General features: G+C 36.6%; 2 protein-coding genes across 2 annotated transcripts in view; one reads left to right on the top strand and one right to left on the bottom strand.

The window, feature by feature from the left end:
• Positions 1 to 2117: 2117 nt before the first annotated feature.
• On the top strand, positions 2118 to 14471 carry LOC128232554 (ras-related GTP-binding protein A). Its single transcript, XM_052946190.1, has 8 exons — positions 2118 to 2237; positions 5821 to 5920; positions 7320 to 7386; positions 7981 to 8203; positions 9495 to 9590; positions 10300 to 10422; positions 11486 to 11693; positions 12562 to 14471. The coding sequence occupies exons 1-8, from the start codon at positions 2226 to 2228 to the stop codon at positions 12654 to 12656; spliced, it is 924 nt and encodes a 307-aa protein (XP_052802150.1). The 5' UTR covers positions 2118 to 2225; the 3' UTR covers positions 12657 to 14471.
• A 1488-nt stretch (positions 14472 to 15959) lies between these two features.
• The window catches only part of LOC128231883 (uncharacterized), a 54269-nt gene continuing 43898 nt past the window's right edge, over positions 15960 to 26330 (bottom strand). The window contains exons 19-21 of the mRNA XM_052945133.1: positions 23037 to 26099; positions 19495 to 20498; positions 15960 to 18797 (exon numbers count right to left, since the gene is read on the bottom strand). Coding sequence (XP_052801093.1) covers positions 19500 to 20498; positions 23037 to 26099 — 4062 coding nt within the window. The 3' untranslated portion in view covers positions 15960 to 18797; positions 19495 to 19499. The remainder of the gene's footprint in view (positions 18798 to 19494; positions 20499 to 23036; positions 26100 to 26330) is intronic.

The following is a 26330-nucleotide window of genomic DNA, read 5'->3' as shown; positions in this document are numbered from 1 at the left end:
GTTTGTTTGTTGTTTTTTTTTTGTTTTTTTTTGGGGGGGGGGGGGGGTTTACAAATACAGCATATTGTTTTTGAAAGTCAAAGCTAACGCTTATGGGCATTGAATATACATGTATTGATTGATCTATACGTGATAAATTCTGTTTGCAGCTTAAGTCCTTCCGTCGATATTGTACCCGGTTGCTGTGCTTCAATGGTTGTGAATACTCGACATGTTTGCCAATATTCGTAGAAGAAATATTACCTTCTCATTATGATCAGAAATTATTGGCATAATTAAATCGGATATCTGTCGAAACAAATCAAAGCACTAATAGTGCTGAACGGCTTTGCGATGGTTCCTTCTGATTGATATTCAAAATAATTCATATGAATGACATCACCACCACCACCACCTCATACAAAGAATCAAACAATAACGTATTATTTCATTTAATTAAAAAAGATAAACGAGTTATTTGACTGTGAACAGAACTTCTTAACACTGTTATTATAAGCTGACTATTACACATACTGACTTATTAGAAAAGAAATTGGTGATTATACTGTAACCAATACTGCCACCCAGATTGCATGCACGTAATGAACAACTGTTTATGTTTTCCTGTCGGTGAGTTGGTGTGTTGCTGTTTTTCCGCTTTACCTTCATAAACGTTTATCAAAGAGTTTTAAAATCAAACATTAGAAAAAATGATGAAAAGAAAACATGCGCAATATAAAAAAAGAAAATGTTTAAATGAAAACAGGCGCATTAATATTAAAAATAGAAAATTAATAAATTAAAAGAGTGGGTTTAGAGTTGTTGAGGTATACCCGCGCCCATCCGACGGCTGACTTAGGACCGGGTAAGACCCGATCGTTTTACAATTTAAAGCACTGAACTTCTGCTCTGTGATTGCCAGGGTGCATTAACATACTGGAAATCTAAAGATATAAGACTACCCTGTCCAGAGCAACTGATGGCATTTTATGGTCAGATTGTGCTCAACAGGATTTACCGCGTATCAAGGTCAAGCTTCGAGTAGGATTTGTTATTGGTCCCAGGGTAAAATTAACACTCCTGTTTAACACAATAACTACGCAATAAAAAATAAATAGATTGAGCAATTATCATAACTTCCAGGCTTTTAACATGTAGTTAGCATTTAACATGAGACACGTTCTCTCTCTCTCTCTCTCTCTCTCTCTCTCTCTCTCTCTCTCTCTCTCTCTCGATCACTTCCCTGATTCATAGTGCGATTATCACGATTTCGTCATTATCGTATTAATTTAATGAACACGACATAACATGGCATTATAACACTCTAATACGTTTTCCATCTTCGTATGTTAGACCCACCAGTCAGAGTATGCTACCAATTATACTTTATAAAGACATCATTTTATAGACCCCCACCACCACCATCTCCCGGCGAATGACGTGTTATAATAGACACCTGTATACGGTATACCACATTTCCAAAACATTTATGAAAAATGCCCATCAGAATCAAAACGGAAAGCACCAAACTTTGCTCAGGACGCTCAGCGACCATTGTCGAGTAAATCTTTCCAAGACGGTACTACGATACCTACATTTTCTCTGCAGGCCGCTGGCTCATTTTTTTTACCGCATATGTAATTACACTTACAATGTTTGTTTTTGTAAAAGTAACTATTTATTTCACAGTGTTACCTGTACTTATAAATATCACTTCTTTATCATTGTCATAATTCTTATCTAAGATGCAGGGATTCAAGAATTATCTATTTAACTACTAGGTTTAGTGTAGGGACATGCCATTTATTTATTTATGTATTTTTATGTATTATTTGTTATCATGAAATATGTTATGCTCTCCATTGTTGTAGGGATAAAAGAATCTATCTAAAGAATATATCTATCTGCTTTACGGTACCCAATGGCTATATTATTATTAGTATATACTGTATACTATACATTTGCAGCATTTCACCCAACCATGTGCGTTCTTGAATTTAATATGTTTAAAAGTTCCAACAACTGCGTTTTAATTTATTTGGAAAACACGTTTTAATTACACGAATGCACACCATAGCAGATTTGATTTATACCATTTGAAAAGGGTTTACCGTCTTAAAGGGAAGTAGCAGCTGGTACACGAATGTAAATTGTTGTGTGCTGCTTTTTAGTGAGGTGTCGGTTTTTGTGTTTCATGTGACACCAATTACAGATTTAACAAACATTTCAACTCATACGTAGACAGCATGAAGAAAAAGGTTTAAATTATTTATGAAGTTATGATTTGTAAAGCACTTGTCTTCCTAATATTTCCTTACTTAAAATTCTGATAAGGATTACTTTCTGAATAAGAACGAATAATTTTGCCTAATTTTGACATCCGAATTTCGGTATCCGAAATCTATTAAAAATGATATTCAAAATTAAGATTTTGACGGTCAAGCATTCCCTTTCATTTATTATTGCACAGTTGGTTTCCATTTTGATTATGTGCTTATCTTAAAACTTTCCTCTAAAAAATCATATTATGCTTGTGCTGAGATTTCTTGGTATTGGTTGTGGTACAGTACCATTATAATGAAATATAAATAAATGACATTGTTGTCGCCCACGGACCTTTAAACCATAGATAGGAAACTGCCTTCTGTGCCTATTTTCATTAGTTTTAAATAATATTGGCAGCTTGATTTCATCTTTAGATCTTATCCTTGTGATTATTTTGGAGACATCAGCAATCTTGTTTTGAGTCGAGAAATTGTGCTACATTTACCCGCTGCAATCTTCGTATTTACTGATGTTACCTAGCCCATGTCTGACACTGTGAAATAATAATACTCTGCATGTGCCTGCACATTTCTATCATGGAAATAGAACCCTCCAAGTGCTTCATACACAACGTTGCACAAATTGTGTTGCCCTAGCTGCTGATCACTTAGACTACTGATCACTACATGTATGCTAAAAATATTGTGGAAAGTCTGTACTGTATGATGTGGTGAGGTAGAAAACAGTCATCATTTCTTTTTTAAATGTACATGTTTCTCAGCTCCCGAATTACAGCTTTTTGAAAACACCTCAGGAATTTGCATCTCAGGAGTTTGCACCCTAATGCTAAATGTCATGTTGTTTGGTGACAAGACTCACCCCTGAATCTAACAGGTCCATTTTCAAATACATTTCAACCTTAATAAACAGAAAACAAACAGGTTCTAGCCCACTCTATCCAGTCTACTATACTTTTTTCTTTCCTTTCCAGTTTTCTATTACCGCTCAGCAAACTTTTTTTTATCCCCCGCCTTGAAATTATTCCCCACCTTGAAAAGGCGAGGGGATATAGTAATGGTAGGCGCGATTCCGTGCATCCCTCCGCCCGTCCGTCCCACATTCATTTCTTTGCATCTCCTCTTACATTTCTCATGTGATTTCTACCAAACTTTCACAGATTGATGATCATAAAGTGAAGCAGCGCATATTGTCTGGCTTTTGCGATTTGACCATTTTTGAAAGAGTTATTGCCCTTTGCTTATGTTACATTTAAAATTGGTTTCTTCGCAACTCCCCTTTACGTTTTTCATGCGATTTCTACCAAATTTCACAGATTGATGACTTTATAGTGACGCAGCGCATATTGTCGGGCTTTTGCGATTCAACCATTTTTGAAAGAGTTATAGCCCTTCTTTTATTTCACTTTTAAAATTGGTTTCTTCGCAACTCCTCTTACGTTTTTCATGCGATTTCTACCAAACTTTCACAGATTGATGACTAAACAGTGACGCAGCGCATATTGTCGGGCTTTCACGATTCGGCCATTTTTGAAAGAGATATTGCCCTTTTTTTTACATTTAAAATTGGTTTCTTCGCAACTCCTCTTACATTTTTCATGCAATTTCTACCAAACTTTTACAGATTGATGACTATATAGTGACGCAGCGCATATTGTCAGACTTTTGCAATTTGACCTTTTTTGAAAGAGTTATTGCCCTTTCTTAATTTTACGCATTTCTTATGTTCCTGAGAAACTACCCTAACCCTTGATTGGCTTTCGTTACAAAAAATGCCCCCATGAGGCGGGGGATTATAAGTATCTTCCATGGCCGAGAGTGTAAGATAGGTTCATTCCGACCCGAGCGTAGGGTGTTTTGCGGAAACGAGGTTTACCGAGTTTCCGCAAAACACCCTGCGCAAGGGTCGGGATGAAACTATCTTACACGAGCGGCTATGGTAGATGCTTTTTCTCCCAGCTCAGTTAAACAAAATTAATTAAAAATGTATTTTTTGCTGGAACTCTTTTGTGCTTAGTGAAAATATTTGGGTACGGATATGCGATATCACGTGGTTGTCATGGATACACGTGCAGTGATCCAGTTAATGTTAATAATCAAATCGGTCTTTTTAAATAGTTCTAAGGAAAATGATGCATTATTTCTTGAATGGTGCGTGAAAACTGTTTTATGGTGACATTTGAAGCGAGAAATAATTAATTAGCGTTCTAAATAAGACAAAGTTTCCTTGATGCTACTGATGACAGTCTTCAACAAGAGAGGTTATTATAATGTGGTGACCGTTAAAAAGGAGTTCCATACGGGCATTTTATCTTCACCCGTGGGCAAGATAAGAATATCTAGCATGGTTAAATTATTGTATCTACTTTTCTCCCACCTCAGATAAGTAGATCCATTAATTTAACCATGCTAGAAATTCTTATCTTGCCCACGGGCGAAGATAAAATGCCCGAATGGAAGTTCTTTTAATGGTCACCACATTGTAATTACCTCCCTTGTTGAAGACTGTCGTCTGTAGCGCATCATGGAAACCTTGTCTGGTGGCAATATTTAGAACGCGAGTTAATTATTTCTCGCTTCAAATGTCACCAGAAAACAGTTTTCACCCACCTTTCAAGAAATAATGCTTCACTCTTCTCAGAACTATTTAAAGACCGATCAGACCATTTACATACTCTGAATCACTGCGCGAATATCCATGACAACCACGAATTATTGCATATCTGTACGCAATTATTTTTACTAAGCACAAAAGACTTCCGGCAAAAAATACATTTTTACTTAATTTTGTTTAACTGAGGTGGGAGAAAAAGCATCTACCATAGCCGCTCGTGTAAGATAGGTTCATCCCGACCCTCGCGCAGGGTGTTTTGCGGAAACGAGGTTTACCGAGTTTCCGCAAAACACCCTACGCGAGGGTCGGGATGAACCTATCTTACACTCTTGGCCATGGAAGATACTTATAATCTGAGGTGGGAGAAATAGCTGTCTGTGACCGCTCTTGTTAAATCTTTTACTCATCATATTTCCAAAAGTTGTTTCTAACTTAGATACAATTACATTCCCAATCGTGATCTTCTAAATCAATATGTGTATATTTTTTTTGAATTTATTTAATTGATTTGCATTATTTTATTAAATTTACAAGTAAATCTTAACAGAAACGCCATCATATGCTTTATTCCTAGACACATTGTAAATACTGTTGGGAAAGAAGTTTCAAAAGTTTTTAACGGTCTTCCAGCCCAATCCTACGTATATTTGGATATTCTATGATGTATGACCTTGTATTCTTTGAATGTTGCTTTCAGTAATAAAATGTGTTTAAACCAATCTAGGAGTAGGATTGTTTATTGGTCCCAGGTGCAATCGAAAATGTTCAATGTTTACATCTGTATTGCTATTTGCAAAACACAAAATCTATGAACTTTTTACTATTAACTTACAGTTATTGACATCATGTGAGGAAAATATTGACAATATAAAAAGTATTATTAAATCTTACAGTATTTAAGTAATGTATCTCTAGTACTTACACACATTACCTCTTCATTTTCAGGTGTTATTGATGGGAAAGAGTGGGTCTGGAAAGACCAGTATGAGGTCCATCATTTTTGCCAACTACATCGCAAGGGACACACGAAGATTAGGAGCAACAAGTATTTAGTGCTATTTAAATATGTTTAGAGAAAAGTAAACTGTATGTATATAACATGTAATAACTGTTTCATTTAATTCTATATTATGCCAAGGATAGCTACATATTGTGAAAAGTTAAGATTGTTTTGTTGGTAGCCATTTTGTAAACGTTCACTAATATCAATATAAAACAATCTTTTAGAACAGAACACTTATATAAGACAAGTTGTTTGCTTGTTGTTTTACTTAAATACTGTTGGGAAAACAAAAGTTAGTGTCACTGTCAAACATATGTCATGTATGATGACTGTTAACCTATCTCACATGGGCATAGTTTAGGAAATGGACTCATTTATTCAATGATGCGTTTATGTCCATGGTGCTAACCAGTCATGCGCACAGCTGGAAGTAATAGCTGGTAGGGATAGCTGGGAGTAATAGCTGGTTGTGACAGCTGGTCGACACAGCTGTCAGGGATAGCTGGGAGTGATAGCTGGAAGGGATAGCTGGTGGTGATAGCTGGTGGTGATAGCTGGTAGGGATAGCTGGTGGTGATAGCTGGAAGTGATAGCTGGTAGGGATAGCTGGTGTTAATATCTGGTAGTGATAGCTGGAAGTGATAGCTAGTAGGGATAGCTGGTGGTGATAGCTGGAAGTGATAGCTGGTAGGGATAGCTGGTGGTTATAGCTGGTGGTGATAGCTGTTAGGGATAGCTGGAAGGAATAGATGGTGGTGATAGATGGTAGGGATAGCTGGTATGGATAGCTAGTGGTGATAGCTGGTTGGGAAAGCTGGAAGTGATAGCTGGTGGTGATAGCTGGTAGGGATAGCTGGAAGGGATAGCTGATGGTGATAGCTGGAAGAGATAGCTGGAAGTGATAAATGGTAGTGATAGCTGGCAGTGATAGTTGGTACTCTAGCTGATAGTGATGATGGTAGTGATATCAGGTAGGGACAGCTGGTAGACACAGTTGATGGGATAACTGAGTGTGATAGCTTGTAGTGCTAGCTGGGAGTGATAGCTGGAAGATATAGCGGGTAGACACAGTTGGTAGGGATAGCTGGGCGTGGTAGCTGAAGGGATAGCTGTAAGTGACAGCTGGTAGGGACAGCTGGAAGGACAGCTGGTAGTCACAGTTGGTAGGGGCAGTTGGGAGTGATATCTGGTAAAGATATCAATTAGCGGTATCTGGTAGGGACAGCTGGTAGACACAGTTAGTAGGGATAGCAGGGAGTGATAGCTGGTAGTGATAGCTGGAAGAGATAGCTGGTAGGGATAGCTGAGAGTGATAGCTGGTAGGGATAGCTGGGAATGATAGCTGGTTACATAATTGATATCTGGAGGTATAGCTGGTAGTAATTGCTGTTAACAGATTTTTTTAAGGTTCAATTATAAAAGAACACCTGCTTTGTTGCAGTTGATGTGGAGCACTCCCATGTGCGTTTCCTTGGTAACTTGGTGCTGAACCTCTGGGACTGTGGAGGGTAGGTGTGGTATATGCCAGTGTATTTCTCACCTTTTGTGAATGGGCAGGGCCTTTCGAATTGTGAAAAAAACAACGAGAAAAGGCAATATTTTTAATAACATTGTTCTAATTAATTCACTGTGACTTATCGAAAGGTATTCACAACAGAGCATTTAAGGAATGATGCAGGAAAATGAATTTTGCTACTCCTTTGGTGAAAAAAGACCCCTTTTTGAAATTGTGGATGAGGTGAGAAAAACTCTGCACCTGTTCACATGATGGTGAGTTTCTGCTTAAACTGTATAGAACATGATTGTGCAGACATACACTGATAAGAAGCAATGTTGATTTTGTAAAAAGTAGGTCTTCAAACATATTTTATATCTTAGACAAATTGAGAGAACTCGAGAACTATGCCTCAGTCAGGTATTAAATTTGATTCAAGAGCTCATGGATGGGACATGGACACTTGTACCTATGAGCCATCAGTCTTCAGCAATTATGTTTTGGATATTTTTTTAATTGAATTGTAAAAGCTACTTCAATATCAATTTATCTTAGTAAGCGTTATATTGAATATTAAAAAAGTAAAGCTGTATTTTATTTTCCCCAGACAAGAAGCCTTCATGGAGAACTACTTCGCGAGCCAGCGAGACAACATATTCCGTAATGTTGAAGTTCTCATTTACGTGTTTGATGTTGAAAGCCGTGAATTAGAAAAAGATATGCACTATTACCAGTCTTGTCTCGAGGCGATACTTCAAAATTCCCCGGAGGCTAAAGTTTTCTGTCTCGTGCACAAGATGGACTTGGTACAAGATGATCAGAGGGAGTTGGTAGGTTGATGGTGCTGTGTTAGACTTAAAACATTTAATGTTTCCCCTCCCAACGCCCAAACAGTTGTGGTTTAATTACTTTCCAGAACTAAGAACAAATTAATACACTGTTAAGGTCCATGTGTTATGGAATTATGTCTCCCCCATTAATGGGGAGACATATTGTTATTGCCCTGTCCGTTAGTCTGTCCGTCACACTTCGTTTCCGCTTAATAACTGAAGAACTCATGCACCCAGGAACTTCACACCTTGAAGTGAAGAAACGGTTTCCGCTCAATAACTAAAGATCCTCTGGGTACAGGAACTTCATACTTGGTATGCTAGTTGTTCGTGACTAGTAGATGACCCCTTTTGATTTTGAGATCAAAGGTCAAGGTTACCTTTAGGAAAAAATGACATGTTGGCGGTGACCTTAAGCTTAAAAATGGTTTCTGCTCATTAACTAAAGAACCCTTGTACCCAGGAACTTCATACTTGGTATGCTAGTTGGTCATGACTAGTAGATGACCCCTGTTGATTTTGTGATCAGTCCGTCAGTCAGTCGGTCAGTGTGTATGTCACACTTCGTTTCTGCTCAATAAATAAAGAACGCTTTCACCCAGGAAATTCATACTTGGTATGCTGGTTGGTCATGACTAATAGATGACCCCTATTGATTTTGAGATCAGTAGGTCAAAGGTCAAGGTTGCAGTAGATATTCACTATTTAATATGGGTGAATAAACCAAACCAAACGTCACTGTTTTTGTTCATCTCCTGTCCAAAATTACAAATTTCATGTTCATCATTTATTTTTTCTCAGGTCCGACCACACGATAGGGGAGATAAGCGCTTTTTCAAAAAAGCAATCTGTAGTTAATTGAAAAAATCGTTGTTTGAAAACTGGGTGAAACAAACAAAAAGAAAACATAATACTTAAATGACTTGGTTTCAATAAATTACTTTTCATAACATTTTCTCATGACCTGAAAACAATAGTACTAGAAAAGAGATTTTTAGCTCTACTGGCCAAAGGCCAGAAGAGCTTATGCCATGGTAATGTGTACGTAGTATGTGAGTCTGTGCTTTTCCAAATTTGTCTAATGACTTGGCCAGCAGGCTGCAAGAGTTAATCAAAGCAATCACAATAGTAGGAAACATAATTAGATAAGATGCTAATATATTTTTGTCAATATGTCGGAAGACAATGCCTTTATATACTTCTTATATTTTTTTTAAATGTCAGAATATCTACCAATGCTGTTCTATCATAAAACTGAAATTTTATGCTCATATGTATTTCTTCTCCCCAGATCATTAGAGAGCGAGAGGACGACCTAAGGAGATTGTCAAAGCCAATAGAGTGTACATGTTTTGCCACGTCTATTTGGGATGAGACCCTATACAAAGTTAGTCCTCCTTGATGCTATTTTCTTGAAACTGATGTAAATATATTTATTTCCTGATACCCAACTGACAGCTTTTATGTTTTCATGATGTGTATTGCCTTACATGAGACCTTAACATCTTGTACAATTTTCTTTTTTTAATTCTGTTACCCTGTGTCATATATATCTCGTATAAAGCATGACTGTTCATGTTCAATTTAAAGTTAAGTACTTTTTCTTCACTTGTAAAAGCTTATAAAAAAAGATTCCTAATGTTTCTTTTAAGAAAAAAACATGATTTGATATTTCACCATAAAAATTATCTATCTAAGCACTTTTTTTTTAAACGCCTGTAAGCACTAATGTCAAAACTCTACACCCTAGTTTCAGAAAAGCGCCAAAATACACCTCACTTTTTGTACATGACCTTCCTCATGATATCCGTATCATGAAAGGACAGATGAACACTGCTTTACATGTGTTATATTTGCATCCTGGACCATACAATACAGCCAATTATTAAAAAAAACTATAGAAAACCAATATATATACAGGCTAGTTTGTTTATGGAAATATAAATGGAGAATTTTACTTTTGCTTTTGAAAAGTAAAGACATGTAGAAACAAGCCTGTTTAAATTCACAAAAGAATTTTGTAGACAAAACTGACAGTATAGTCAATACTGTGTGTACTGAGCCCATCTTATTGTACAAGTTTTCAACTTTTCCAGGCCTGGTCCTCCATTGTGTATCAGCTGATTCCAAATGTGAAGCAACTAGAGACAACACTGGCACACTTTACAGATATCATAGATGCAGATGAAGTTCTTCTGTTCGAAAAGGCTACATTTCTGGTATGTGATTGATATTGTTACTGTTGATGGGCTCTTTACCAATTGTAAAAACAAAATTTAACTTGAGATTGTTTTTTTAATTAAAAGCGCTTGTGTAGTCGTAGGTGAAAAATAATCAACAATGGTCATGAAATTTGGTCTTTTGGACTGGTGACGAACAAACATTTTGGTCATCTACTGGTCATGACCATCCAGCATACCAAGTATTAAGTCCCTGGGTCAAAGTATGAAGTTCCTGAGTCTAATAAAGCATTTTTAGTTATTAAGCAGGAACAAAGTGTGATGTGCAGACTGGTGACCAACAAATCTTTTTTCACCTGATAGTCACTGTGACCTTTACCTTAAAATCAATAGGGGTCATCTACTGTCATGACCAACTGGCATACCAAGTATGCAGTTCCTTGGTGCATGTGTGTTTTAGTTATTGAGTGAATACCGTTTTTACACCTCAAAGTCACGGCATACCAAGTACAAAGTTTCTGGTCATTAAGCAGAAACTGTTTCTTCAGCTCTAGGTCACCGCAACTCTGATCTTTGACCTACTGATTCCAAAATCAATAGGGGTCATTAACTATTCATGACACACTGGCATACCAAAAATGGAAGTTCCTGGTGTAAGTGTGAATTAGTAAACTATTTTTCAGCATAAGGTCACCACCAACATATTATTATACAATTGAAGGTCAGTGCGATCTTGAACTTAAACCTATGTTTTCAAAATCAAAAGGAAATATTCCAAGTATGAGTATTCAGTTATTGAGTGTAACATACAGACTGATGAATAGACCGACTGACGGAGAAGGGGAGATATAATCATTGGCTACCTAAGAAATCAGCAATAACTTATCCTGACACAACTCAGCCAGTCTTGGTATGACCATGAAATATTTTAAAAAATCGTAAATGATCGAGTATTCTGTTGAAACCTTTGCAACTTATTCAAAATACTGCTGTTCACCTTGTAATTTCTTTACATATTTATTCTGTAAATTGACATCTCTCATAGCCAATTATCATACTTTTATGCCAGTTTTCCTTTTTACAAATACTGTCTACCAACCAGGTGATATCCCACTGTGAACGGAAACCCCACAAAGATGTCCACAGATTTGAAAAGATCAGCAACATCATCAAACAGTTTAAACTGAGCTGCAGTAAGCTGGCCGCAGCCTTCCAGAGCATGGAGGTCCGCACATCGAGGTTCGCTGCTTTCATCGACGCATTCACACCCAACACTTATGTCATGGTCGTCATGTCGGATCCTGGCATACGTATGTATATTGTGACCTAGTCTCTTTAGACACTGTCTTATCAACGAATGTATCAAAAGATCACTTTTTTCAAAACAATATTTCTCAGTAGTAATATCATCTATTTTGAAAATGACTCCTTGATTGGTCAAATTTAATTTGTTTCAACTTATACAAGTTTATTTGATTTTGGCAGAAAAACATTTATTTTGTGACATTGACTGGATAATTAACTATTTTTTTTTTATCTTGCAATATTTGTTCATACTCTCATTGACAATTTTACCCCTTTGATCTGTAAGGATAGCATTGCCATTTTTTTTAAGGATAGTATTGTCTTTCTGTGCAGAAAATGCCCCTGAAGATAAGTAAAAAAGAATTCCATACTTTTGTGAACTATGGTGATCATGAAACAGCATTGTTATTACATAATTACACAAGTTACAACATATTAATATAATCCAAGCGCTTTTAAGTGAATGAACTTTTCTTTTGCAAGATATTAACAAATAGTTGGCATTATTGCTTGTAGGCATTTGTGTGTTTTTCCAAACTCTTTTGAAGTACCCGGTAACAAAAAATGTGTTTTCAAGCCAACCCCATTCTTTTGCACCATACCCAAATTATTTTATTGCTACTGGATAATTTTTTCTGACCAACATTTTTCTACTTTTGGTTTTATGTTTTCCAGGCAGATTCTTATACTGGAAAGATTCGTTGGCCCGCTAGTTAACATTGACTCAGACAAAATGGTGCTGGTTTCCAGTGTAAAAATGGCATTTTAGACAATGCTTTATCTAAAAAAGGAAATCCTGATCTACTGACCCTCTTGTTTTAGGTACTGAAATAAAAAATATTTTTAACTAATTCCATGTTTATTACATTACAGCCTCAGCAGCTACCCTGATAAATATCAAGAATGCCAGAAAACACTTTGAGAAACTGGAAAAAGTTGATGGAGGTCATCCCTCATTGACAACATAACATTGACTACAGTAACTGCTTGGCTTTATAAACTGGATTTAGAAAGACAATATCGGAGAGTTAAAGAAAAAAGAATGAACAGGAAATGCTCAACTTAAACTTGATTAAGATGGATAAGATTGAAAGTTTTATGTAAATGAGTTATTAAAGGGGGCGATGTATATGGACTCAAGAGAGCTGATGCAGTTATCGTAGTGCATGTTGGAACTTTAATTAATGCAGTAAATGGAGGGTATTACAAAAGTTTAAAGATAAATGTGATAATGGTATGTTAGTAAACATTGTTATGAATATATGAATCGTGTGAAGAAAAAAATAATCAAATTTAATGTAATCATGAAAGATGACCTTATAGTTACCTATAACTTCAAATAGAATTTTGTTGTCCATGGTGCAATTATGGGTTTTTTTTTGGTCCATAGTTCATTTACGGTAATTTACAGTTTTTTATATGAATAACATATTTTTCTGATGCCAAAACCTCCTAATTCATACAAATACAAGAATACTATTCTGTTTGTTGTGGTTCATATAGTGTTACTATTTGTTTTTGACAAGGTAATTATTTTGTTGCTGAATTATCAGTGAAATCATGTCTGATTATTTATATTACTGTTGCCGTACTTGTGGTTACTATTCAGTTCTACGATAGTCTGTCAGTCAAATGTTATTTCTTCCTCTTGTAGTATTTATTAATACTTTCATGTTTCCATGTACTTCACACAAGTTAAGTATATTAAACTTTTGCTCAGCATCAAGTTTTGTAATTTAAGCCCTGCTGTACAAAAACAGGAATTCGAATAAGCCCGAAAGGCATTCGACTAGTGCAGGGCTTGCAGGCTCAAGCTAAATTTGACCACTGGACAAGTATTTCTTCAGTGGTGTTCTACAATACAACATCATAATAATAAATGTTTCAAATTGAATATATATTTCCTGATCAAAACATGCCATTAGAATATTAGATCCTGTAAATGATTATTTAAATAAAAGCATTTTAGAAGAAATATTCAATAATTGTTTGGGTACTGGTCATTTTTGATTATCATGGACTTGGAACATACAGTTTATATTGTGTGTAACCTGCATCACATTTTGTGTATTATGATTCCATGATAGTTTTGTGTATTTAGAAAACAGTCCAATCATCAGTGTTAATGCATGTTTTTTATTAGAATTTTTGTTATTGTCTCTATTTTATGTTCTATATTCAAGGCATCCGACCTACAAATTTCATTTTTCTGTTATAGCTCCATTAGCCATTATGTTATATGTTGATGCCTGATAAGCCTATACAATGTTAGGATTATTTGAAAGGGTATTACTAGCTGATTACTAATACGTGAGCTAAATGATCTACAGTACATTATAGGTGAAGTTATTTGCAGTTTGTATTTAAACTCTTTACTATAGCTGAAATTGTACTTGAAATGACTGATTTTGCCAAATAATCCCCCAAAAATACTTGATGTGAGTAATATTTCAGTATAAAAAAAACTTTAAAATGATATCAAAATAATGGGGTCACCAGGCGAAAAAAATTCGCACATTTTTGGGCTAGATACCTTGAGCACTAACCCATTACTTTAGCTGCACTTTACACAAATTATTAAAATGAAATTGATCAGATCTGCATGATCTAAATTGACAATTAAGTGCAAATATGATATTTTTTATGATTGTACATGGTTATGAATACGAAATGAATTGTAAATAATGTTTTGATTTGATCATGTATATACTTCAATAATTGTTTTGTAAATCGGATTGTTCCACAGATAGCCTATTTAATGTAATAAATTATTTGAAATTTTAGTTCCATCATTAATATGCTTCTATTCTATCTCAAGATGTGCATGAATTTTAGTTCAGTTAAAAAACATCCTTTTTTTCTGATGATATCATTAATGCTTATGGGATATGCAGTTTCAACTACAGCATGCCTTTGAGGACTAAAGCCATAGGTATACCATGTATACACTATTTCTGCAAAACAAAGGGAAAATATAAAGGAGACATGATTTCATTAGGAAAACAAACATCTAGTTATTGCTTATTATCTTGGTGTTAACGTAAAATTTCTCTATCCTAGCCTGCATTATAAAGTCAATTAATGACGAAATGGAATTTTTGCAGTCATTTTTTCGGAAGCTATCTTAAGAATTTGTATCAGAATCTGTTTGTCAGAGACATGAGTATAAATATTACTTTATTGTTAACCCAGCTTGTGGTGAGCGAGACATTGTTGTCACAATGGGGGTCTGTTTATGTGCGGTAGTCCGTTCAGATTGACCCTTGTTTGGGCTGTATCTTTACCATGCAGTATAGGGATTCTCCACATACTGCATTTGTCACAAAACCATGGCAATGGCCATAATTAAAAAATGCCAATTATTACTAATTGAAGGGCCATAACTCTCCTTGAAATGGGGGCATAAAAACTTGCCATGGAGCTTCACTATAGTGAGGCCTAGTGTCGAAGGTTACACATACTGTTCAACTTCATGTAATTCTTTGTTGCAATTTCATGGCATTCTTCATACAACAGATTAATCATTGTCATAACTCTAATGAACTAGAATGTTGCATGGAAAAGCTTTATGTCTGTGACATATTGCCATTTGGCGTCCAGTTTGATATCAAGCTCATGTCGTCTGGGTAGGGAGCCTTCTATAATTTATCCCTGTACCCTTGGATCTAATATTCAATACAGTCAAAAAAGTTGGCATTATGGATGCAATTATTAATCCAGTTAAACCAGACATTAAGACCCCCACCCCATTACATTTCCTGGTGTCTGTTGTAGGGCATGGATGGGAACACGTGGCTGGGTATGTTTTTGCAGGTTTTTGCAGGAATAATAACTGTGCCTGGTACTGGACCTAAACCTTTGAAACTGAGCTCACTTTTCCATTTGAAAAACGATGTAAAAGAACTTTCATGGTCATTCGGAGTGCTTTAAAATAACGGTTAAAAACTTGTATTTACTATGTCTGTCGTGTCTGTTCTTGGACATGAAATATATAATACTTTGGTGCTTATGGGTAATTGACGTAAGGCACCCATCCAAGCCCTAGCCTGTTCATCCAGGATGAACCACAAGTAAATAGAAACTAAAAGTGTGTTCATGAGAGTAATCATTTCCATTGGATTTTCTTCCATCACTTTGGACTAAAAAAAATTCAGTTTAAAACCTTTTTAGAATTTTGCCTTGAAATTATCACTATATTAACAGTAACTCATATTTTGATCAAGGTAACATAATTCGAATGTCCTTCGATTGTACTGAAGAAAAAGAGATAATCTATTTCAATGCATTTATTTAATCCTCGTAACTACATAACATACACGAGAATGAGAGTATAGCACACATGCACTAGACGGTTGGTTTTGGAAACAAAAACAGATGTCTCCCACCATGCTTGTCACATTTGGCGTTGGGAGATAAGGCGATAATTATAGTTGCTGTGTCGACGAGGTGAACATTAACCACCAGCGTTATGAAAACCATTGAAGGCATGTAACAGAAATATAGCGCATAAGACAGGGTAACAGACAAACAATTTCAGTTAATATAATTTATGGTGCACTGAATAATCATATTCTCTTTGTTGTCATTACAAGTCCCTCAAAGTCATCAATGTCTGATATGGAACATGGAAACAAAGAGATACAGAGGGGACACAGGAGTATTCACAAAATCTATGGCTAGAAGCTTTGACTTTGACATTGAGCCAGCATCCTTTACCCAAGTTTTTTGATAATTCTTAAAGGGGTTTAGTAGATATGGCGCCAACATGAGACATATGACTCAAATCTATGACCTTGACCTGACCTGTCTGTAATGTGGGTACTGCATATTGTCTAGATGTGATGAACATTTGATCAACATTTCACGAAAGCCTTCAAAGAGTTAAGAAGATACAGAGGACACAGAAAATCAATGGCTTGAACTTTTGACCTTGAACTGTGTAGTTGACCTTGAGCCCCTGGAAAGAGGGTTATGAACGCTGACTGCATGTGGTGAACATAGTTTCAAGAAAATCCTACGAAGCAGACACAAAGTGTGACAGACAGATGGATGGACAAACATGGGAGGAGATAAAATAAGACACAAAAGTAAAATGCCCTTATGTAAACAACTATCAATACTATTTTTATTTACATGGAATTTCACAAGCTTTTCTGAAAATATTTGGTTTTGTCAAGTTTATACCAAACAGTGGATCCTTTAAAAGAAGATACAAAATTAATACTACAAAAACAAACACACGTTGAACAAGAGAACATCGAAAATATATATTTTACAAGGAAATGACATCATGTTTTTGTCAAAATTTAGGTTTATTCAAAAGCACACGAATAATTCTGTATTCAAATGAATTGGCATCCTCTTTATAAAAGAAGAGCGTGGCGAAGCAAATGCCAATGCTCTTCTGTTCTTTTAATCAGTCTAACAAAAAGGTTTTAGTCAAAAATTATTAAAGTCAGACGTATTGGCTTTAACTGTACAAATGTGTTTTGTACAAAGTTTCGTTCAAATCACTTATTTTAGTTAAGTCATGACCAAGGTATAAGATGAACAATTTCGAACAATGACAACAATGAGGCCAAAGACACATTGCTATCAAGATATCCAAACTGTTTTCTTTGAAAAACAAAAAGGTTAACAAAATTTAAAATAGAACCAGTTTCAGTCAATAAACTGTCTCCAGTTGACAAGTACACAAAATAAATTTGAATGCCCAAACATTAAACTGCCGTCATGGTAATCACTCGGTGTCTGTTTATAAAAAATGTGTGTATAATGTTAAGCTACTAGAACACATGAATAGTACTATGTATCTATTTGCAACAATTCAAACAACCAATGCCTCTGAAATCAAATTACAAACATGGCATTCTTTAATTCTGATGAGAAAAATAAATCCATGTAGGAGTACTTAAATGTGCAAAACATCTCACAACCAATCAATTAAGAAAATGACAAGCATTCAATTTATATACATATTTCATGAAGTTATAAATTAAAAAAAGAAAATGGAATATTTCATTAAGCTACAAATAAAATAATGATGTACAAGTCAGTCAAGTAAATGAAATCCCATACTTCGGTAACAGAGATTCAAAAATGCTCATTACATATAAACACAAGATTGACCTGCTGTTTTTTTAACAGTATGGAATTGGTATCTGTATTAGTAAGCAGGAGGTTCATCAAGATCAACTAGAGGTGTCACAGGAGTGACTAATATCCCTACATGCCGCCTGCATGCAGTAAGCAGTACACCCAACTAGATTAACAAGAGCTCCCACAGGAGTGACAAATATCCCTTCAAGTTACCTGGACGCAGTGTTAAAAGCAGTACACTCAACTAGATTAACTGAAGCTGTCACAAGAGGACAGAAACACCAACATGCCGCCTAGACACAGGAATGGTACTCTTTTTTAAGGATCACTTATCCAATCTGTTTCTTTTCCTTTCATATTCATGTCATTATAATTTCATACATCCCTAGATACACTCTTCTCTAATAATGTTATGGTTTTTTTATGTTAAGCAACCTAAATCCTAATTATTAAAAGGATTTTGTACCATCAGTTGTTCTATATCAATATTTCAACAATTGTATAGATGACCTTCAACCAGCTGTGTTGAATATAATAAGAAATTTCAATATTGACGATGCCTCGGATATCTGGTACACATGACTGACAAGCTATTCTACTGCATAATGTCATCAACAACTGTCTATGCAAACACTGAATATCAAATACAATAAATTGAACAAGAGCGCCACAGAGGGAACAACTACGCTTGTCTGTTGTGTGTGTTTTTCAGCCGAAAAAGGGGCATTACTCAATAGATATTAAAGCCAGAGTTATAGGACTTGCAAGACAAATGCACATCTTCAACAGGTTCCGAGTTATGGCCAAGATTAAAGTTAACAAAACCAAGGCTATGACAATATCTCAACTTCTTTTCAACATTACACACTTTCTACACATGAATACTGATGAAGGTAAGTGTAGCACATGGGATCCATTTCCATACCGGCGATGTGGTGCACAACCAGACGTAGTGGTGGGCCTGCATGATAGAATGCTCACAACTTTTGAGAACCATCAATCTTGTAAAGCTGGAAAAAATACAGTACTTGACATTTAAATACCAAAAAGTAATGTGACTATGTTATGTTTATTGTATAAATACAACCTGCATATCTAACATATCAAGATAAATAAATGTATATTACAATGCATAGGCGTTATTACAAATTTACTCAAAATATTCAAATAACCTCATTTAAGCATTTCAAACAAAGTTTCCGTATTTAGTGGTGAAGCACTTTAGCAGTGGAAAATTGTTCATTATTCATAACAATGTACATTGTACAATTTCACAGCCCAACTGGGATAAGCATGAACATTTGAGATGTTTGATAACCCTTTTTTTCTCATTCTCATACAAGACATCACTTATGATATGTAAAGGTTATAGTTCATGTCTTGTAAGTTAAATGAATTTCTAGGGAATGACGGCAACAACAGAAACAAGTTTGTTTAAATTGTAACACAAACTACAACCCACTAACAAGTACATCATAAAACTCTGATAGGTCGATCATTAAGTATGACAAAGCAAAACATAAAAATTGACCCGCTACATACACCAATAACCACAGCAGGGCACACAATCTACTTGGCCTGTTAAAAATCGATGAAATATGACAACCCATAAAGTCTACATGTAGTGTAAGTGAAGTTGTCATTTTTAATATTTTAATCATCCATAACAAAGATGAAAGATAAATACAATATGTAATGCCTTTTCACCTTTTTCACATGGTCTGCATATGATCAACCTGCTGCTGCAACCCCTGGCTCTCATCTGACTGACCTTGACCATCTGACCCCAGATGACCTTGACCTACATCTGGGAAAGCACCTTCCATTTGGAAACCCTCAGCTCCTGATGGGACCTCGTAAAATTTTCCTGATAAATACTGTGAATTATCGCTTGTAACACCACACTCTGTATTACCACCTACTTGATCGTCAAAAGTTTCTGCATTCATTGCTGGCTGATTATCAATATCGTTAATGCCTGCAGGAGTGCTGTTTTCCACATTATACTGGCCGGAATCGGAGTTGTATTGCAGATTTACATTAACTTGATCAATTAACTGAGCACCTGTTTGTTCAGTTGTACTTCTACTAAAACCTGACTGGCTAGTGATCAACATTTGTTCAATAGCACTTTGACTGTTCACATTCATTCCATTTGTAGTGGATGTGTCTTGCACAAGCATTTCACCATTTCCATGGTCATTGTCAGAATATTGCATTTGATTATAATCAGAATTCATAGTGTTATCAATCGAGTTACCATTACCAGAATTCATATCAGCAGTTTTTGCTAGCATGTCTCTAAGTTCCAGATCAGAGGCAGTGCTTACAATTTGATCAGAAAAAAACACATTTTGTTGAACAAGGGAATCAGTGTTATTTGGAATTGTTTGGCCTACAGAAAGAATCTCATAATTACTATCTGAAATTGGAATTTCTGTTCCCGGACTTTGAAACTCAGACATTGCTGATAAGCCTATAGTAGGCTGGGAAAAGATTTGTGAACCAGTCTGTGCTAAACCCTGCAGATAGCCTTGTAAAACAGAGCTGGTTTGAATGTTGGTGTAAGGTTGAACATTAACATTGGAGTTGACTGGTTGCGAAGTCACAGTTGCCTGCATGCTTGACTGGTTTTCAGAAGGTAACGACTGGCTGGGCAAAATTGTTTTCCCAACATAATCCAAAATGGGAGTTGCTGTCATCAATTTGTCCTGCAAATCAGAAATGTCATATGCATTACAGTCTTGAGTATTGTTAGTTAGGGTTTTAGTGTTAGTGTATTCTAAGGCTCCATCACCAAACCCAGAGTGGTAAGGAAAGACATTAGCAAGCAGGTTTGAGGCAAAGAAATCTTCTGTGCAAGTTAGACTATTGTTCAAACTACTATCTATGTGCTGGATATCGCTGTCTGCTGACAACACTGAATCACAACATTGATTATCGTCAAGACATGCATTTCCTTTTTCTAAGCAATTTCCAAGAGTAAAATAGCTGTCATAGGATGTGGAAGAGTTCACTGCATTTATTCTATTTTCAGCCATATTTCCCTCTAATTCACTTTCAGTGTCCTCCAAAAGAGTTCTTGATCTTCTTCGTTGGAAAGGGTTTGGTTTAGTATATGTTGCATTGTTTGTAGCAGAGAATGGCTGCCTTTCAATACTCTCTGTTCCCTTTCTGTTAGCCATATTATGAAAATTTGTTTTATTGCCAGTAGGACATTGCCTTTTGAAAAATCGGACATTGCAAATACCTGAATCTTTCCCTGTGCTGACCACTTCAGCAGTTTTGGGATTTTCTTTCTTCTGCAATGAAGGTAAGATAAATGTCGGATACTTCTGTTTCCCCACTTTCTTTTGATCAGATTTGGGATTTGCAACATTCTTTTTCTTCTGCTTTGAAGGTAATATAAATGGCGGGTATTTCTGTTTCCCCACTTTCTTCTTAATGTAAAACCTTGGAAGGTTGAAGCTAGAACTGGACCTTGGCTCCTGAATTGTGTATGCTTTCTTGGTTTCACCTCCTGAAGATTTGTTCTCAATCTTGTCATCTGCCAAATATGAATAGTCCTTCATTGTTTTGAAGAAGGTTTCTATACCAGGTAGGCGATATGATTGACCAATCCTTTGTACTGTTGTAACTATTTCATAAGCTGGGGATTTGGGCAGTCGAACTAGTGAAGTAGCTTCATAAACTGGTGTTTTAGACCTTACTCCTTCTTCGTCATCAATGTTTGCTTCAATTATTCTGATTGCCATATCAGTGCTGGTTTCATCTTTTCTGTTTTTGTCTGTATCATCTTGATTAACTACATCATATGCAAAGCTTTCTTTTGCTTTACCGACAGTTTCATCACAGGAATATGCTTTTTCTTTAATCATGCTAGGAGATTTAGTTACTCCTTCATTATCATTGACAATTAGGTAATCTGGATTACCTGCATCGTTCATTTGGTTATTCTGTGAACTTGCTATTGTTTTATTCATGCTACTATAGCCGTTGACTTCTGTCTTGATGTTGTACGTAAGGTTATCAATATTAGCTGCATTGTTAATTTTGTTAGGGTGTGAATTTTCTGTATCTTCTTTATTGCTAATACAGTCTATAACTTCTTCTTCACTAATATTACTATTTTTTTCAGGAATAGCTGTATCGTTTATATGGTTATGCATTGAACCCTCTATTCCTTCTTGTATGCTATTACAATCGTCGACTTCCTTATTGATGTTGTTAGGAAGGTTAGCAAGATTGACAGCATTGTTGCTGGGATGATGAGGTGTGCTAGCAGTGTCACTTAGTGAGTCTAGACTATATTGGGTTACACTGGGAGGTGGGGGTGGGTTATAAGACATGCTACTAGATACAACACAGCACTCACACTGAAAATAAACAAACCAGCACCAATGGTTACACAAAGCAATGAAAAAAATATATATATGTGTCATATGAAAGGATTTTGGTCGTTAGTAGGAAGCCTCAATTCGGAATTAAAAGTATAATAAAAAATATGTAAATTAAACTGCATAAGTACAACAGCAAATCTTTCCATGATGTCATACATATATGGAAAACTAAAGAATTTGCTATATGAGAAAAGAAATATTTGTAGATTGTTGTAAAAATTGCGAAGTTCTTTTCAACATTTTGTATTTTTATTATTTCTTTAGTATATAATATCTATCAAATCATGATGATATAAATCATGACCAAATAAATGGAAGTGTTTTCATGGATAACTGTTCATGACGTTGTTATTCTAAGAACTGTTTATGAGACAAAGCCTTAATGAAGTCCAACCACATGGTAGAAATCAGATATGGTCTTCTTTTTAAAATTACAAATTATTTGAAAGTGTTAAAATTTGTTACATCACATCCCAAACATAAACAGATTAAAGAAATCTTGCAAAAAGAAATCTTGCAAAATTAAAGCCATCTACAGTCGTTTTAAGAGCACAACTAAATTGCTACAAATTACAATGAAATTACACACACTGTGTAAAGCAAAGCACACAGAATAGCAGAAAATAGACAGACATGTATTTCAAATGAAATTATAAATTCTATCCACAAAATGCCTTAGTATATGACAAAACATTCATATTAAATACATACACTTTAATAAAGAAAATTCAAAGTTTGATCAGTTTTTTCAGCCATTATCAACAATTTTTAATCATCATCAAACTTGCCATTAAATTTAATCTTAGTTTAAAGCAAAATTTAAAGTTTAAAATTTCTTCAACACCTCACCTCTTGCTTAACAGGTTGCAGTTTATTCTTCAGTGCGTCCATGATGGCAGAAGTTTTGAGGGGCGACCCAAAATTTACAGTGCTGGAGGATGGCAATCTTAATCCCTGAATCTTCAGCTGGTCAGCAAACCTCTGTAGGCTGGCCTGGTCTACTTCAGTTTGGCCACATGCTCCTTGAAACATGTCAAACAGACTTTTTCTGCCTATTTGTTGAGGGGAAACAACAACTTTCTCAGGACTACTTTGGTTGGTTGGAGATGACTGGATGACAGGAGTTACAGATCCTTGGCCTAATGATTGCTGAATGTTCAATTGACCAGTTGCATTAGATTGGGCAGCATTTTTGATCATCTGGCTAATCATCACTGGCGCAGGCTTGGCAGGTTTAGCTGGCAGGGCAGTTTTGGACAACAGCTGGCTGATCATACTGGATTTCTCGGGTGAAACATTACCTGTAGATGAAGGCCTGGCATTGTTCCCTCCTGTTTGCAACATATTTCCTAAAGATACAACTTGTGGGGACAATTGTGGCTGCAGCTGTTGAAGAATTTGTTGTTGACTTGTCCGAGGTGAACCTTCTTGTATAAATTGTTGAGTCTGAACAAGCTGAACTCCTGGTGGCTGCTGCTGTTGTACTTGCTGTTGTTGTTGTTGTTGCTGCTGCTGTTGGAGCTGTTGCTGAATTTGTTGTTGCAGTTGTTGATCTTGCTTTTGTTGCTGTAACTGCTGAATAAGTTGCTGTTGCTGCTGCAGCTGCTCCTGTTGCTGAGCCTGTTGCTGCTGAGCCTGTTGCTGATGTTGTTGTTTTACAGCCATCTGTAGTACCTGTTGCAACAGCTGCACATTTTTCTGCTGCTGGTCCGTGCTAGAAACTGGCTGACCAGGGGTAATCAGACTCCCAATACTACCAGCTGGAATACTTACTAAATGCTGAATGTTTCCCCCTCCAGCTGTCTGAGACTGGGTTGCTAATGTCACAATTCCAGTCTGGGCTGGACTTGCCATACTGACTATCTGTTGACCAGAGTTTTGTTGCACCATACCCAAAGTGTTATGAGGGATTTCTTGAACATTAATGACCTGTTGTGTTACTTGCTGAGGAAGCTGGATTTGTTGAACAGGCTGTTGAACTGGGATTTGTTGCTGCTGCTTCTGCTCGTGTTGCTGCAATTGCTGAACAGTCTGGTTTTGCTGCTGCTGCTGGTGGTTTTGGACTTGGGGTACTTGCTGTTGCTGCAACTGTGAGATCTGAGCTCGAGGTTGGGAGTTAGAAGCAGAATTCTTTCTGATGAGAGCATCAATTGATGAAACGTTCGGCTTCTGCAGTGTCCCTTTCACAAATGCAGCTTTAAGAATGTCTGAGACAGAGGTTCCACCACTGAGTATTTGGGTCATGGATGACAGATTCCGCACAACTGGTATAGATCCGCTCTGCTGACTAGCAATTGGCTGGCTAAGAGAAAGCTGGGCTAAATGTTGAACTTGCACTTGTGCAGGCTGTGGGACTGACTTTCGTAACTGTTGTTGCTGCTGCTGTTGCATATTTTGCGGGTGCTGTTGATGTTGTTGTTGCAAAGGTGTTTGCTGACCGGACTGCTGGGATTGTTGTTGCAATTTCTTTAACTGTTGCATTTTAAGGAGGTCTACTATCTGCCTGGTGAGGTTAGCTGAAGGTGATGTAATTTTTGGTGACTGTTGCCCCTGTTCTGCTGAAGACAACTGTACCCCTTGATCTGCAACTTGACTTGTCACACTTTGTGGTTGAATCGTCTGGGCATTAGATGTGAATACAACATTGGCTTGAGCAACCACTGGCTGTTGATTAAGCACTTGTAGAGTGGTGGTTTGTGCTGTATTTGTATTACTTTCATCTTGTTTCGTTTTGTTTTCATTAAGAACACTGTAGTAGGTATCCAGAATATCACTTGCAATGTTTACATTGCTTATCACACTTTGTGAGACAGTTACAACTTTATTGTCTATGTTAGGCTCCCTTAGTCTTTCCTCAATAGATCTTTGGTCAGAGGTATTGCGCAATCTCTCTTCAATAGTCTGACCACTTGTACTAGGCTCAAGCCTCATCATTTTTGCAGGACTGACACCGCCTTGTTGCTGTTGTTGTTGCTGATCTATCACTCTTTTCTTATGCTGACTCAACAGGAGTATTCTTTGTGCAATATCTAATTTCTTCTGTAAATCTGGAGTCAGTTGACCAGATGCTTGTGTCCCTGCAGCACTTTGGCTTAGAGATGAAATATTCACCACAGGAGCACTACAAGCTGGTCTACTGATAGCCTGTGCCCCCATGACAGACTGGTTTACACTGGCACTGGCTAAAGACATACCCTGCACAGATCCAATGCCAGATGGTGTTGGAATTTTCTTCAGCTGCATTTCTCCCATCGGTTTACTTGTACCGGGCTGAGGATTCGGGCTGACTATTCTCTGCAGAGTGGGACCAACCAGAGGTTGTCCAGGCTGGGCTGGGGTTGCTCCCCCTTGAGCTGCAGGTTGAGGCTGAATTACAATCTTAGTGTTTTCAGTCACCTTGATACCACTGTTTTTGCCACCAATGATAAGAAAACCATCTGAATTGACCTTCACACTCTCTGCTGTTTCTTTCACTGAGGCGTGTCCAGGACCACCAGCCACAATTCTAATTGTCTTTGGCTGTTTAGATCCTGGCAATGAGTGATCAATAATGTTCAAACCAGCGTCCCTCTTCCCTGCTGGAGATGAAAACCGCGTTGGGTTCTGGGCAAAGCCCGGATCTACTTTTCTCTTAATTTCTCGCGTGGCAGCCATTCGTAACACCCCTGATGACATTTCTTCTTTGGGAATTATCATAACACCTCCCTTCGGATTAGGCACAGTGATCCTTTCAGGCCCTCTTGTGATAACCTTGTGGTTTTGCAGAGCAGACATTGCAAGGTTTTTCTCTCTCTGTCGTTTGAGTTCTATCATCTCCTGCAGTAGTAGGTCGTGGTGAGATGGAGGTTTAATTGGGGACTGGCCAGTAGACCTAACATTTCTTGTCTGACTTATCTCTTCGTCTGAGCTGGTCTGGAAGAAAGAGAAAAAATACATAACAATTTTTCTCTATGATATGATTTCTTAAGCAATCTCTAAGCATCACAATTTAATAAAATTACACGCAAACATTTGTATCATTTTACTTAGAAAAAGCAAAGTTGCGGTGACTTATAATGTCCAGCAATCCAAATTGTAAATTGAGATAAAAGTATAAGTTGTATTAGTTACATTTAGTTGTAAAACTTTTATTTAATTATGTTT

The sequence above is a fragment of the Mya arenaria genome, chromosome 4, assembly GCF_026914265.1.
Source record: "Mya arenaria isolate MELC-2E11 chromosome 4, ASM2691426v1".
NCBI classification, from domain to species: domain Eukaryota; kingdom Metazoa; phylum Mollusca; class Bivalvia; order Myida; family Myidae; genus Mya; species Mya arenaria.
Note: the sequence above shows the minus strand (reverse complement) of the source record. Positions and strands in the feature narration are given on the sequence as shown.

What these genes read in the sequence shown, in the direction of transcription:
- LOC128232554 (XM_052946190.1), top strand. An exon ending in AAGATGATCAGAGGGAGTTG is followed by an intron (nt 8,204 to 9,494) that starts GTAGGTTGATGG and finishes TCTTCTCCCCAG; the next exon opens with ATCATTAGAGAGCGAGAGGA. An exon ending in CATGTCGGATCCTGGCATAC is followed by an intron (nt 11,694 to 12,561) that starts GTATGTATATTG and finishes ATTACATTACAG; the next exon opens with CCTCAGCAGCTACCCTGATA.